Source organism: Rhagoletis pomonella, unplaced genomic scaffold, assembly GCF_013731165.1.
Source record: "Rhagoletis pomonella isolate Grant_MI unplaced genomic scaffold, Rhpom_1.0 Rhpom_scaffold_03112, whole genome shotgun sequence".
In the NCBI taxonomy this organism is placed as follows: Eukaryota; Metazoa; Arthropoda; class Insecta; order Diptera; family Tephritidae; genus Rhagoletis; species Rhagoletis pomonella.
Genome location: NW_023461664.1, coordinates 1 through 15,480, shown reverse-complemented (window position 1 = coordinate 15,480; position 15,480 = coordinate 1). Strand labels below are relative to the sequence as shown.

Here is a 15,480-nt window from a genome sequence, read left to right as displayed (position 1 = left end):
AGCAAAGACATTAAACTCTTGCTCTTCATGGGTGCAGAATCTAAGGTGTTTTCAGCGGAAATTTATGATCCTTGCATAGAATAGATCTCCAGAAAGCCTACAAAGCTTTCTTTCTTATTGAACGGCGTCCGCGTTTCATCGCCACACAAAAAAACGGCCATAATGAAAACAAAGTCCTTCACATTCACCCACCTCTTACGTCTGCGTTCCTGTAATCAGGTTAACTTGAGCTAGATGCAGTAATAAGCTCGTTTGTAACTTTTGGTAGCGACAAAAAGAGAAAGAGCTTAAATAAGTCAGCTGGAAAGGGCTTACAGAAGTCAGCACCGTCCACTACATATATAAAATCCCACATCCACAAAGGTGACGTGAGAAATCCCAAACGTAGTGCTATGATTATCGAATCTAGAAGCTTACCATTCTAGATCTTTAAGCTCAAATAAAATTTGCATACATTCTTATCAGTGTCACACAACAACAGGTACATAGGAGTTGAGTGACTAGTAGGAATTGCTACATTCACCTTGCGTAGGAAATTAGGAAATCAGAACGAGTTTGAACATCCTTGCCAACGGTTGGAAGCTGCTTGCCATTCCGGTAGAAAACGACGAGATGAAAAAGGCATTTTATTCTCGTACTAAGCTTATCAGCTTAGTCGGCGTTCAATTTCTGCTGTTAGGTAAATATGGAATTTATTTTATAATTTTCATTTAATTTAAACTTTAAGACTAATTTTATTTTCACTTTATTTAGCAACATACCTGTCCCGTGAAGTCTTTGGTTGCCACGAGAATCAGCTATGTTTAACGCCGCGAAACCGGATTGGTACCTATTTAACACGAGCCACTTATCTTACACTATCAGAGAAATATCAAAACTTATGTTTGGGTATATGTAATTACAACAAAACGACAGAACTTATATGCTGCGCCACGCAGGATGTTCCGGCAGACAAAAGAATATCGCAAGTTCGTAAGTGACAAATCAAGAATGTACTACTATATTTTTTAAATGCAAATATTCTATTGGAATTTATACGAAATAATGAAATCTTAATTTACATATTTTCATAAGAATGTGAATATGACCACCGCGATTTGGGCTTCATATTCATAGTACATGGCACCGTAGCGAGAGCAAATGAATTTCCCTTTATGGTTAGTGGAGATCTCTATTTATGTGCATACATATATTTCTGTATTTCTAGTTTCACTTAATTATAAGCACATCAGGGTGGAGCGGAAACAAAAAAAAATCCTTTCCAAATTCTATTAGAGAGGGATGCAAAAACTTTTTTAGAAAAATTCTATGTATGCAGTTCTGAAGCACAAGTAGCTAAGACTTACCCTTGATTAAAAAAAAAATAAAAATTTTTTGAAGATGTTGCTCAATTTCTCCATAGCGTAGGCGAAAATTATTAAAATGGTTGACGGGGTTCAAAGTTATCCATTAACATACGTAAAAAAATATTTCGACGAATTGATAACCTCCTCTTCTTTTTGAAGTCGTTTGAAAAGTGGAGGCCGAAAGTATTAGCCAATTTCAAAAAAAATTATTGGTATTCTATTGACGTTCACAGGGCAACGAACCCCCGCTATTATAATGACGAAACGCAAAATTTTTTGTTTCCGCTCCACCTTAATGTACATACAAATGTATGTACGCAACTACATTTTCTTTTGTAGGCGGCTATAGGTTGGCGCACATTTGACAATGCAATATCATATCAATGTGGTGGCACTTTAATCAGTAACAGATATTTGCTAACAGCTGCACATTGCCTCTATCATTCAAGGTAGGTATGTATGTATTTACATTAAGGTGGTAAAAAAAAAATTTAATTAAGTTTAGGATTTTTCTAAATGGAAAAAAGAATACCCCTATTTTTTTGTTTAATAACATTATATTTAGAACTGCCTCATAGCCCATGAAGTTTCCATGTATTTTATATGGCGAAAATAAACACTTTTTTGTAGAAATGGTATAGAATTCCTGAAAATCAATATTTTTCGATCGCAAAACTCTGTTTCTCTTCAGGATACTTCCAGTAATAATAGCCAATTGTTTATTTTACTATTTTTTAATACTAAAAATTTTTTATGACCCCCCCCCCCACCCCATTGCATTTTTTGGGAGCTTTTGGGGGATCTACAAAAAAAAATTTATATTCGAAAATGGTTTAATAAAAAATTGGATGTTGTTCTTGAAAGTCTCCTTAAGAGAAAGCGAGTTTTCCGATCGAAAAAATATTCAGTTTCAAGAATTCTATACCATTTCTACGAAATTTGTTTTCCCCCATGTAAAATACTTAAACAGAAAAACGGGTATTTTAAAATTTTTTCCTTGCATGTATTTTTGGACCACCCTAATATATTTATGAACATTTGTGTAAATATGAAAAAATTAAATTTGGTATTTTTTTATACTCGCGTCTCTTACTTTTCAGCGAACCACCGGTTGTGGTTCGCCCTGGCGGTTTTGATTTGGACGATGCTGGCGCAAAGGATATTGCAATCGATCAAATCTATGTACATCCAGGCTATGAATTTCCAGGGATATACAACGATATTGCAATTATAAGTTTACAGCAAGGATATTTGTAAGTATGCTAGATTTTCAAACTCATGAATGGTCTTTAAAAATTTGGTATACCAGCTCACAATTGTTGTAAAAAATAGAGACCGAAGATAACCGTTAAATATTAGAGATTCTATTTTTTGAAGATTGCAAAATCGTACTTTTTTATTTTTTATTTCTTCGACAATAAAAAAATTTTAAATTTGGATTTTTTATTTATTTTTTTCTCGATTAATGTAATCGTTATTTTGGATTTTTATTTGTTCGATAATTTTTAACTGTTATAATGAAGACTGCGTTTTTATGACTGATTTAAACCGTTTATGATGTAAAAAAATAAGTCTGAAAATGACGGATATTATAACCGTATAAATAACGATTATTCTTGATCGAAAAAAATAAAAATAAAAAAATAACGGTTTAATGGTGTACTAATGTTTACGCTTACCGTTCAGAAAATGAACAGTCATGAGAATTGCTAGTTTTAAGAAAAAATTTTGCTTTAACTTTCCAAATAACTTACACATATAAGCGAAACAATTTAATATTAAAATTATTATTCTTTTTTAATGCTGTGCCACCTATCGGATTAATCCATCTTGCATATTGCATTGTCATGGGGTCCTGAGCGAATTTTGAAGGCTCTAACTCATCGGGAAGTTAGTTAAAAATTGATTGCAAGATTTGACCCCAACATACCGACATACATAGGAAGTTAAATAAAAGCTCGTAAAAATGCGTAAATGTCCGATAGGTATGGCTCATCGAAGCTAAGTTCAGAGCACTATCGAATTATTTGCTGTCCAGTTTCTGGGTCCTTGGAAAACCCTATTAATAATTCGTAATTTAGACCGTTAAAAACCTCTTTTTCTTACGACGGACACTCTAGCACAGTTTCCAAATTCTCCATCGTTTACTCATTTTTTTGTTTTTGGTTTTGTTTTTTGATCGTGTCTGCATGGAACGTCCGTAACGCAGAAAATGCCGATGTGTACTATTCGCCTAATTATGCAATAACGCGATATCTTTTCCCCTTTGGCTTTTATTTATATTTTTCTAAAGCCTTCCGCATCAGCAGACGTATATTTTCCCCCTCTAGAAGAAGCTAAATCACAAGGTCTGACCGTTTCATGCAAAAACGGAGCAAACATCGAGCCTATTCCTTTAAAACATTTAAAACAAGTGCTCCTAGAACGCCTCCTTTATCCTAATTTTTAATAATCAAGTACTTAAAGAAAACTATTATTTACTCTATTACAGTGCAGAAAGTCAGGGAAATACTGGTCCAGCTTGTGTCTGGGCTCAACCGTTGTATGCAGCTAATGTTACCGCTATTGGTTATGGCAACACTCAATTTGGTGAGTTAAAAAAAAAATAATAAAAATCGTAACTAAAAGCATATTCATAAAAATACATTTTGATGTTGTCTTATAAATGAATAAAATGGGTGTATTCGAGCTGCAATAAATCCTGCAGTGTTACTTTTTACACACTCGACACTACAATTCCCAGCTCTGGTTAAAGAATTCCCTCGGAAGCCATAGAGGCCCATTATAATATCGATAAGAGAATTTCCTGAGAACTGTCCCTGCTTGATTTTAAACCATTTCGACTATCTGGTGGATTCTAGTCGATCCTCTAATGAAGTTTTCCCTAAACTGTTCTGGAAGAAAAGAATCACTCAAAAAACTGAGACGCTTTTTCCGCAGTTGGGGGCAATTTCATTAGATTATATCTCTTCCTCATATCTACAGCTTCCACCACAGAAATCGTTATGCGGTTCTCCTAACCTGACCGTCGCGTGGCCAATGGTCGAATCCGTTCCCGTTAGTATTCCGACCAGAAATAATGATTTCTGTAGAATCCCTAATCATGATTGCTGCCTCACGTAATACAAAGAATGTGCTTTAGATTTCAATGGAACCATTTCTTCGAAGACTTTGATTGTTGAGGCAAAGTTTCACAGAAGCAACTGTTTATTTATGTAGGGGCACGTGGAGTACGATAGAGATTCCGGCTTAGATTCATTCTCAAATGCCAGTTGAAATTCAGTCTAGATTATACAGGACCCCAAATTGAAAAAGAATCTTACCTTTTGTCAGTGCAGATTAGCTTTATGCTTTCCGGGTCGATGAATGTGATCCCAGTATCTACGTAACTCCAGCACGTTTGGATCAAGTTCAAATGAAATTCGATTTATTTTTAAAAGAATAAAAACTAAAAGTTAAAAGAAAATTGAATTAATAAAGGTTAAAAAATTTATTTAAAAAAATAAATAAAGGCTTGTTTTCACTATGCCAAATTCAATAGCATTTGTCTTCAAATATACTAAAACAGATTGTCAAATGGGATTAAAAAGCGCTATATCGATTGATTTCTATCAAAATATGACATAGTGAAAACCAGCCTTAAGCTTCTAAAACTTAAATGAAATTAAAAAAAAAACAAATTCTTTGAAAACAAAAAAGTTATAAAATTGAAGAGTTGTATTAAGCTGGATTTACATGCGGAGTTTTTTTTTGCGATTCAACATTGCTCCAGAAAAATCGCTTTTGTAAATGGTGATTCAAAAATCGCTTGCCTCAAAATCAGCAAGTCAACTTTTGCATACGATAATCGCCTGTCAAAAAATCGCCTCATGTAATCGCTTTAGAAACAGTTAAATTAAAAAGTAGGAAAACTCAAATAAGCTTCTAACAATTAAATGAAAAAAAAATTCTTTTTGAAACAAAAAAGAATCTAAAAATTATAGGAAATTTAAACTATAAACAGAAAAATAAATGAAATACCTTTCTAAAAATTTAATTCAATTAAAAAATGTTTCTTAAATAAAATAAAAGCTTCAAAGTAAAAGAAATTTGAATTAAAAAAGAAAAAAGTTCATTATAATAAAAGAAAAAAAATCGCTGCACGAGGATTCGAAGAGGATCTCTCGAATGTGACGCCAGTGCCCCGCTCACTCGGCCATCAGCGCGAGCAAAGTGATATATCGCTAGCTTAGAATGGAAAATTGCTAAGTCCACTTTTTATGAAAACTCATATTTTGATATAGGCAGCAAGATAAATTAAAATTACAACGTCTCGAAAAGGAGTAAGGTTCTTGTTTTAATTTTAATTTTTTCGTTTATATTCATAGAAAGTAAAATTTGCTAAGTCCAAAAGAGCCACCGAAAACTCGAATCCTTTTGTTTCGTATGGAGTTTTGCTTTGCTTTAAAGTGGCAAAATGTTGTATTTAAAGTTTTGTGAAATACTTGAAGAAAATTGCTGTAAGGAGCTTTTTTCCTCTCCTGTAAAATTTGTGAAAGGGGACTTAGCAGCTTCTCACTCTAAGCTAGCGATATGTATGTATGTACATCTCCATTCGGATCACACTCAAGTGCTTTCTGTCAAAAGAGTTTATCACCAAGAGAATTGGCAAGGGAGCTTTTTTGGAAAGAGTTTCCTACCAGAATTACACTCAAAAGTTATCCATCACTCAAAAGTTTAGTGACAGTACGATGCAAGAGAGGCGCTTGTTTTATGCTGGAAAAAGTTTAGCCAGCAAAAATTTGCTATCACGAAAACATATCATCTGAAATCATATGATTGCAATTTATGTAAATAAATATTATATGTTCCGTGACTTGTGACATTTTTTAAAATATAATGAGTAATACATTTTGGATGAAAAAACAGTACAGATGTTATTTTTGCATGAAGAGTAATATATCGATGGCTGAGTGGAAGATCGACTTATCTCGGCAGCCAGTTCGAAAACGGCCTATCTCAGAAAAATTTTCAAGAACGCCCTACTTCAGAATTTGATTGAAAAACACCCTATCTCAGAATTTGGTTCAATAACACCCTATCTCAGAAATCGGTTCAAAAACGCCCTATCTCAAATGAAAATATATTGAAAATAAGCTGAGATAGGCTGTTTTTGAATCGGCAGCTGAGAAAGGGCGGTTGAAAACGCCAACCAAATTCTGAGATAGGGTGTTTTTCAATCAAATTCTGAAGTAAGAATTTGTTGAAAATTTTTCTGGGATAGGGCGTTTTTGAACTGGCTGCCGAGATAGGTCGATCTTCCACTCAACCATCGATATACAAATGTATGTATTTATGTATTATTAGTACTTACCTATTTCAAAAATTTTTAGCTGGATTATCTTCGCCCAAATTACTGAAAGCCAACCTTACAATACTGTCAAATCAACAATGCGCGCAATACTATGTAGAAGATACGGATTCTCTAAATCATGGAATTATATACTCGCAAATTTGTGCAAATGATGAGATAAAATTACGCGATACTTGTCAGGTGATGAAAATTTTATAACAAAATGCTTTTATAATGCTTATATAAAATATGAATTTATTAGTTGATTATTTCTATGAGCTCTTATAATAGGGGAGCCAAAGAGGGAATTTGAGAGTTTACGCAAGCGCGGCATCGAGTTCCAACTACCCTCCCCCTCCAATTTTAGACGATTCCGTAGGCCCACCCAAACCATGCGAACCGGCAGATTAACATACAGTCAGTGCCAAATGTAAGTGTACACCATGTTCTAATATAATATTAAAACTTATTTTCATGAAAAAATAGATTTTGATCACGCGTTATATGGAAGAAAACGCGCAATACCCTCCACAAAAAAAAAAATTCTAAAAAATCAACGGCAATTTTAGCGACTTGAAACTTGAACTTTGTTTTACTGAAATTTAACGGGCTACAAAACTGCATACTCGAAAATTTTCTAGAAACTCTGAATAAAAATTTTAAAATTTTGATGAAAATTGTTTGAATTTTTGTGAACTTTATATAAAGTGTGAACATTTGATTTATATGGTGTATGTTATAGAATAATCTATATTTTCATAAATAATGAATGAAAAAATTTTTTCTTGAAAATAAGTGTTAATATTATATTAGAGCATGGTATACACTTACATTTGGCACTGACTGTACATACATACCATTGTCATCAGAAATACGTGGGATTTTATCGCTATCTATCAATAACTGAAGCGCTCGAGTATTTCTATATATGTATGCAACTGTGTTTTTTTTTTTTTGTTTGAAAGCCTCCATATCCTTCCCCACCGCTGTAAGGATACGAGTACATACATGACCTTTAATTCTTGTGCTTGTGGGCTCCCCTAATAAATATTACACTAAACGCATATTTTTTTATCACTCTACAGGGTGACTCCGGCGGGCCGATTATAATGTATCGCAATCTAGGTAAGGGCTACTATGAAGCACCGTATATAGTTGGCATAACATCTTTCGGCATTGGCTGTGGCACTGGCACACCAGGAATTTACACACGCGTCGCCAGCTACATAGACTGGATTGAGAAAATTGTGTTCTATTAATGAATGTCGTTCAAGAGACAAACAAAATGTACTAAATACTTTATGCTAATGCCAACAAGTTTTAAGGAACTATATTATACCAATAAAAATCAAAAGGAAAAATAAAATCAAAACAAAATATGTGGTCATAAGCAATAAGTCGAAAAAACTGAATTCGAGATAAAAACCTTTAAAGATTTGGATTGTAATGTTAACCTTATGGGGAAATCAAAAAATGTTCATCTATAATTTTTGAAGTAGCCTAGCTAACGAGATGGGAGTTTCACATACACATAAAATAGTAGTTGCAGAAAACGATAGAATATATAACTCAATTCTTTCTTAAGTCGACTTAGGCGATTGTTGCTTATGACCACAGAAATTTTGCACATAAATATGCATTTTCTTTTTTACTACTTTTACAATTACCAGGTATTGTGATTTACGCTCTAAAAAAGGTTCGATCGCTTTCTTGAAATTTCCGCATAGGCGACCACGACACGTTTAGCCCAACTGTGCTGTGATGTCACCAAAATGCAGCGCTAGAGGCTACAACAACGCATATCAGCGCAGTGCCGAATAATGTGAGCATCAAAGGTCAAATGTTATACAATCTAGCGACGCTCGCCAGCGCCATCTGCACAACTTTGTATATCTCTACGGTGACCATATTTATGGGAGCCGAATACAAGAACTTACAAGCCTTCTTCACTGGTCCTAGATGTACCAGTCCTTAAACAGCCTCCTTGTAGTAACAACACAGATTTATAGGATCTTGAGATTTTTACCCCGCAAAATTTGTTAAAAAAAAATCTTTCAATTTTAGTATAATAAAGTGCAATTTTGAAGTCGCTAAGACTTACCGTTAATTTTTAAAATTTTCTTCGTTGACGATGTTGCGCATCTTTTTCATACTTTTTGGCGTCCCATAGGATACAGGACGGATGGTCACCGTATATATCACCCACACGCCTTAGAGATGCGCATGCCTATGATGAGGCAGCAGCAGCATAATTTTTGCCCTGGGTGCTAATCACAGTTGAATTATTAAAATTGCCATCGAAGTGGTGAATCGGATGCTACCCTAAACATGGTTTGATGCGACGTTGACTGCATTGCTTGTAGGAGAAGCATGACTATGACGTCGTCGTATCACCGCCTGCCTGTGTGCCTGCCTCTGTTTGGGACACGAGTCTCTTTTGATAAGGTGCACCCTGGCGCCGCCATAGTTAAGCGTACGCAAGCAAACACTTTCGCTGTTGTTGCGGCTATCATCCGGCAACGAATTAACATAATCGTGATATCGTGTATGAGCACGCCGCAACTATAAAGTTAAATAAAGTAATGCATATCTACATACATATGTAGTGAGTGTTGAAAGTGAAAAAAGCACATACGCGCATACTTACATACATATGTACATCCATGGATACAGCAGGAGCTCTGGAGCATGGAAAATAACTGGCGCGCCCCTCAGCCGCTACCTCAATGTGCCAACTTCTTTGTGTGGACACTCGCCGTTATGGTTGCATGAACAAATAAATAGCAAATTTCCTTTGTCGCCTTAGGGCTCACTAAACCAAGGAGCGTGCGCATTGCGCTTGCCTACATACTTACATATGTGCATACATATCTCATACATATGCATGCTGTTTTCTTTACCTAAATTCAATCGCTGCCAAATTTTCATGCTTAAAATTGCTGCACATGTTGTATGTTGAATGTTGAATAGCTATTTTCCCTGTCTGTTTTTCGCTTTTTATTCCTTTTGTTAAGTACTTCAGTGCAGGTTCTGCTTTGGGACCCGCACTATGAGGCTCTTATTTGCAGCGCCACACCAGACTTTCAGGCAGCGTTTTGCGCTTTTTCCAGCTGTAAGATTAGTGAGTCGATTACGGAATGCAACCGAACTTCAGTTGGGTGGTCAGTGGCTGAAATGGTATTACAGATGGCAACTGGCAACTGAAAGCTGCCAATCGAGTTTCTATATTGGCAACTGCATTTTTGTGGTTGCCGCAGAAATTTTGATTGAGATAATTTATTTCTTTTCTCAACTCTTTCTTCAGCTTATTTACACTCAAGTCTTAGTCACTGGTTTTTCAAAATTTTATTACCTTCAACTTTATAGAACTTAACTACAGTTGCTATTCATAATATAAATTTTCATTTCAGTGGGTTTGCTCATCTGCAACCAACTGCGGTTGAGTTGTCATCCATAATCGACCCATAGAACTCCACACGAAAAATTTCTGACATTGTGGCCTTCGGTGCTCAAGAAGTAATATCGAACATATACAGTATCGGTCATATCTAAAGCACGTCATTACATTTACATTATTTGTTTTTAAGAATTTTCAATTAAAATATAGTTCATTCTCAGACAAGCCCCATATAAACCCAAGTGTAACAATTGGTTTTCGAGTACACAGTTTTTTAGCCCCTTCAATTTTAGTCTGATAATGTGCAAATTTCAAGTGCCTACGAATTACCGTTGATTTTTTAGAATTTTTTTTGTTGCATTGGCTTCCATATAATGACTAAACTCAATTTATTTGTATATGGAAGAAATCGCCAACACCTTTGGCGAAAAAAAATTCTAAAAAATCAACGGTAACTTTTAGCCACTTGAAACTTGCATATTATCAGACTAAAATTGAAGGGGCTAAAAAACTGTGAATTCAAAAAATTTCTAACACTTCGGAGAAAAAAGTTTGAAATTTTGGTGATAATTTGTTGCACTTTTTTGTGGTTTTCTACAAATTGTTAAACTTGGGTTTATATGGATTTTTTTAGAGAAGGAACTGTATTTTAATTGAAAATTCTTAAAAATAAATAAACATAAGTGGCACACAATATCACTTTGAAATGGCGTGCTATAGATATGACCGATTCTGTAGCAGAGTAGAGTACTGAAAGACTGAAAAGCGCTGAATGCCTGACAAGCTTGGTGTGGAGTTGTACTCTAACAGGGCAGTTCCGGCAACTATCTTGAACGCTCTTTTCTATATTTTGAAAGACTAATTTAAAGATCTGCTAACGAGAGGGGGTTTACCGTTATTCTATTTTCTTGAAGTAAAAACTTTTCTAATAATTAAATTATATAAAAAATATATATTTTTCTTTTCAAAACAAAGAACTGAAAGTTAAAAGAAAATATATAAAATAAAATTAAAATAAAAAAATTTCAAAAAATGAGGAAAATAAATTAAAGATTTTCAAGATTAAATAAAATTGAATGTATTTCTATTTACAATAATACAATTTCAAAATTAATAGAAAATTAAATTAAAAAGAAAAAACTACATACAAAAAGTAAATCAGTTCCTAAAATTTAAATGCAATTAAAAAAATATATACAGCCCGATTCTTAATACACCCCGGGAAGTTTGTTCTCCGGGAATTTGTTTCTCCCGAAATCCTTCAATAATTAACTACCAGGGAGTAGAATTTTCCCCGAAAACTTGTGAGGGGAAATACGAACTTCGAAGAAGCTGTTTGACACTTTTTTAGGAGCTCAACTCCGCCATTTAATATAAAAAGTCCTCAGGGAATTTTTATTCATGATAGCAGGAAAGGGAAGAGAGAGAAAACTCCCAGGGAGTTTCTGTTAAGAATCGGCCTCATTTTTCTTCTTTTTAAAACAATAAAATCTAAAAAATTAAGAGAAAATTAAATTTAAAAGGAATAAACTTAATAAAAAAATTTATGTTTTTAAAGCAATAAATCTGAAGATTAAAAGAAAATTTAATTGAAAAAAGAAAAAAACTATTTTAAATATGGGCTTTAAAAATTAAATGATATTAAAAAAAAAATAGTTTTCTAAAAAAATTTCAAAATTTAATGAAAAATAATAATTATAAAAAGGAAACCACTAATAAATCAAAAATAAATTTAATAAAGTATCTTCCTAAAATTTAAGTTAAGTTAAAATAATATGTATTTTTCTTTTTAAATCAATAAAATTTAAAAATTGAAATAAAATTAAACTAAAAAAGAAGAAATTTTAAGCTAAAAAATAGAAAAACCAAACAAGTTCCTAAAAATTAAATTTAATTAAAATAATTTATTTCTCATTTTAAAACAATAAAGTCTAAATATAAAAGGACAATTAAAGAAAAAAAGAAAAAATTTAAATAAAAAATACTTAAAGTAAGTTAAATAGAAAAAATAGTTATTAAAATAAAAATATTTTTCTTTTTAAAAGAAAAGATAATTTCTGTAAATTAAATTTTATTTAAAAAAAAATAAGTTCCTAAAAATTAAATTAAACCAAATTTTTTTTCTTAAAATAACCAAATCTAAAAGCTATATAAAAAAAGCTTCTAAAAATTAAGTGATTATAAAAAAAAAATTTTAACAATAAAATCTAAAAACTAAAAGAACATTAAATTAAAAAACTAAATAAAAAATACATAAAATAAGTTTCTAAAAATTATATGTATTTTTCTTTTTAAGAAAATAAAATCTTGAAACTAAAAGAAATTAAATGCCGCTGCTCCAGTATTCGGCCTCGAATCTCTCGACTAGCACGCTAATGCTTTGCTCACTCGGCCATTGGGACTATTGGAGCAGCGCGAGTAAAATGATATACATACAAACATCTACATTTGAAACATGCTCAAGTGATTCCTGTCAAAAGAGCTCTTCACCAACCATGAAAGCTGGCAAGGAAGTTTTTTTTTGTAAGACTATCGTGCCAGTATAAACAAAATCTTTTAAGCTGCCTACTGTCTTTCAATGGTCTCACAAAAAGACTTGTAACTGTCTTGCCCTGTAACAGTACAGTTGTACTCCAAAAGAAAAATTCCACAACAAACTTTTCAGACATTCAGCACTTTTCACGTTTTCAGCGCTCTATTCAGCTATAAGTTTTACATGACGCGTCATGACGGCTTGAACGCGGTAAGCAACAACGCCTGACAAGTTTGTTGTGGATTACTACTCTTACAGTGGTACTTTCATCCTTCTTCCTTTCCCTTGATGTTACCAGTTCAAAATGCGTTCATTCGATTTTTACAAAATTTGTTTGTTTTTGTATATATTTTCTTGTTCTAAATAAATAAGAAATTATATTTAGATATCGTTTATCATTTATAATTTTTGTATTGCCACTAAGCTTAAGAGTGTGTAGGTTTTCATTTGCCAGCCAACTTTTGGTTATTTTGTAAACTCGAAATGTAGAAAAACAAATTGTACTCAAAGAAGCGCTGTTTCACTTTTAGTTGATTTATTTTTTCTAGCGATGCTAATTAAAGATCATCATCAATACATACTAGAACTTAAAGATCATCATCAATACATAATAGAACTATTGCTGAATCCATTATGTTCCGATTTTCGTAAAACCAACCACAAAACAAACGTTCAAATTGTCACGAATATATGTATACAATTCGTTCGATACAATTCTTTGATCTGGAGAGCTAGTCGAAAACTTGGAAGTCTCGGTGAATTTTCAAGATATATCTCAACACCAACGCCACGTAGCGGATTTCTATAACATGAACAATGAATCTGCCAAATTAGAACCAGAGCCACCTACAAATGCAGTGTTTGTTTCTTCCCAGAAAACCTTGAAAATCTACTACGATCTTTTCATCTCAACTTTGATGATATGCCATTCCGAATTTTAAACTCAAATTAGAGAAAAAACAACAATCCGCAGTCTTACTTTTAGTAACTTATTGACATTAAAACAGATCGGAAGAATAGGCTCAAAGAAGTTAAATCAGTTGGATTGGCTAATCTTACGTACCCGCTAGGCGCATAAGCTTATATATAGTTACTTCAAACTTAGTACTCTCCTCTAAATTTCGTATTTAAAAAATTACCAGCGCTTCTTGAGTCTGTATTGCATCACATTTGCTCAAAAACTCCATTGGGTGAATCGAATCAAAAAGGTAGAACATTCGCAACTCGAAAGGTTCTTTCATAGAAGTTTTGACAGTCTGAGGTTTTTGATTTATCTTTTATTTGTTTTTTGTTTAAAAGAATCTCTCCCCCAATGAAATTATGAAGCGTGGAACTTTTATACACAAATTTTTTTGTGCTACAATTTTTGAGAAACAAATATATCGCCAGCTTAGATTGAAAAGTTGCTAAGTCCACTTTTTATGAAAACTCGTATTTTAGAGAAATTAAAAATGCATCGTTTCGAAAAGGGTTAAGATCATTGTTTTATGTTTTCTGGCTTATATGCAATGAAAGGAAAATTTACTAACTCCAAAAAAAAGCTCCGAAAATTCGATAAGGCCGAAATAGTACGAAATCTTTTAATAAAGATCGAATCCTTCTGATTCGAATGAAGTTTTGCATTGTTTTAAACAGGTAAACAGGTTGTATTCAAAGTTTTGCGAAATACTTAAAGAAAATGGCTATTAAGAAGTTTTTTCCTCTCCTGTAAAACTGGGACTTAGCAACTTTTCACTCTAAGCTAGCGATATGTATTCCTAAAATGGTAAATATGTAAGTAGTAACCTAAAATGGTAACAAATTCTTTTGAATTGTAAAATTTAACAAAAAAAATTTAAACATGAGTACATTATAAAGCATTGAGTAGCAATGAAAATCTAAAATATTGTAGTATTACAAACATTAGGGTGGTCTTTAAAAATATCAAAATCTAAATTTTGTATGGGACACTCCTTTATTTGGTTCAACTACAAAAAAAGCCAAGAAAATTTCATAAGTTTCTTCATGATCCAGTGATCGTGTTTAAACCAAATAAGTATTGCAGGTACCACCTTTCCAATAAAAAACGAATTATCGAAAACGGTTCACGTGGTCCAAAGTTACCGGATAGCTAAAACAAATATATATATTCCGACGAATTGATAACGTCCTCCTTTTTTAAGTTGTTTAAAAAAGCGTTCTACCATTTTAGCGAAACATTTATTAATATGGTAGCGACCCATACAAGTTGTTTTAAAATTTTGAAATTTTCGTAGAAGTTCTTATTTTGTACATAGAACGCAATAAGGGGATATCCCGCACAAAATCTTGCTTTTCATACTTTTAAGGATCACCCTAACAAGCATACCTAATCACATACCTGCCACCAATAGCAAAGCATGCGCCTTTCAAATAATAATAGGTAATAATATACTTTTTGTTAGGCTTTTTTCCTTTTTCTTTAATGATTTTAAAATTTTTTTTTGATTTATAATTTAGCCTGTATCTATGCTGTTCGTTTTTTTTGGTTTAGTATTGTATACATCAGATTTTATTTATTTTTAGTTAGCTGTCGTTGGTTGACCGCGCACAATCCCGTATATTAACAAACATAATTTCTCTCTGCTCAGCAAATTGCAACATATAGCATTGTACATACGATAGGGTTTAGTGTGATAATTTCATTTAGTATATATATAAAAATAATTTGCATTATATATGTATGTGTATGCATGTACCATGTAAAAATTACAATTACAAAAAAATTAAATTTTACAACGATAAAATATTTAAACAATTACTATTTCTATTACTATAATAGCTATTGCATTTAAAAATAAAGTAGCATTGTGTATACAATTTTATCATTTTACAACATTTCGTTCAGCTTACA

The 15,480-nt window shown here is 32.7% G+C and overlaps 1 protein-coding gene across 2 annotated transcripts; it reads left to right on the top strand.

Annotated features, from left to right (window-relative positions):
• The first annotated feature begins 516 nt into the window (after positions 1 to 516).
• On the top strand, positions 517 to 8,294 carry LOC118753962 (serine protease snake-like). 2 transcript variants are annotated; one of them, XM_036488834.1, is made up of 8 exons: positions 517 to 679; positions 754 to 972; positions 1,075 to 1,157; positions 1,686 to 1,795; positions 2,447 to 2,599; positions 3,838 to 3,935; positions 6,719 to 6,879; positions 7,764 to 8,293. In XM_036488834.1, the coding sequence occupies exons 1-8, from the start codon at positions 613 to 615 to the stop codon at positions 7,935 to 7,937; spliced, it is 1,065 nt and encodes a 354-aa protein (XP_036344727.1). In that variant the 5' UTR covers positions 517 to 612; the 3' UTR covers positions 7,938 to 8,293. The 2 variants fall into 2 exon arrangements, with proteins under 2 accessions (XP_036344727.1, XP_036344728.1); XM_036488835.1 differs by having other exon boundaries at positions 532 to 679; positions 775 to 972; positions 7,764 to 8,294.
• The last annotated feature ends 7,186 nt before the right edge of the window (positions 8,295 to 15,480 follow it).

What these genes read in the sequence shown, in the direction of transcription:
- LOC118753962 (XM_036488834.1), top strand. Translation starts at nt 613, where the DNA reads ATGAAAAAGGCATTTTATTCTCGTACTAAGCTTATCAGCTTAGTCGGC. An exon ending in CAAATGAATTTCCCTTTATG is followed by an intron (nt 1,158 to 1,685) that starts GTTAGTGGAGAT and finishes TTTCTTTTGTAG; the next exon opens with GCGGCTATAGGTTGGCGCAC. An exon ending in TTATGGCAACACTCAATTTG is followed by an intron (nt 3,936 to 6,718) that starts GTGAGTTAAAAA and finishes AAAAATTTTTAG; the next exon opens with CTGGATTATCTTCGCCCAAA.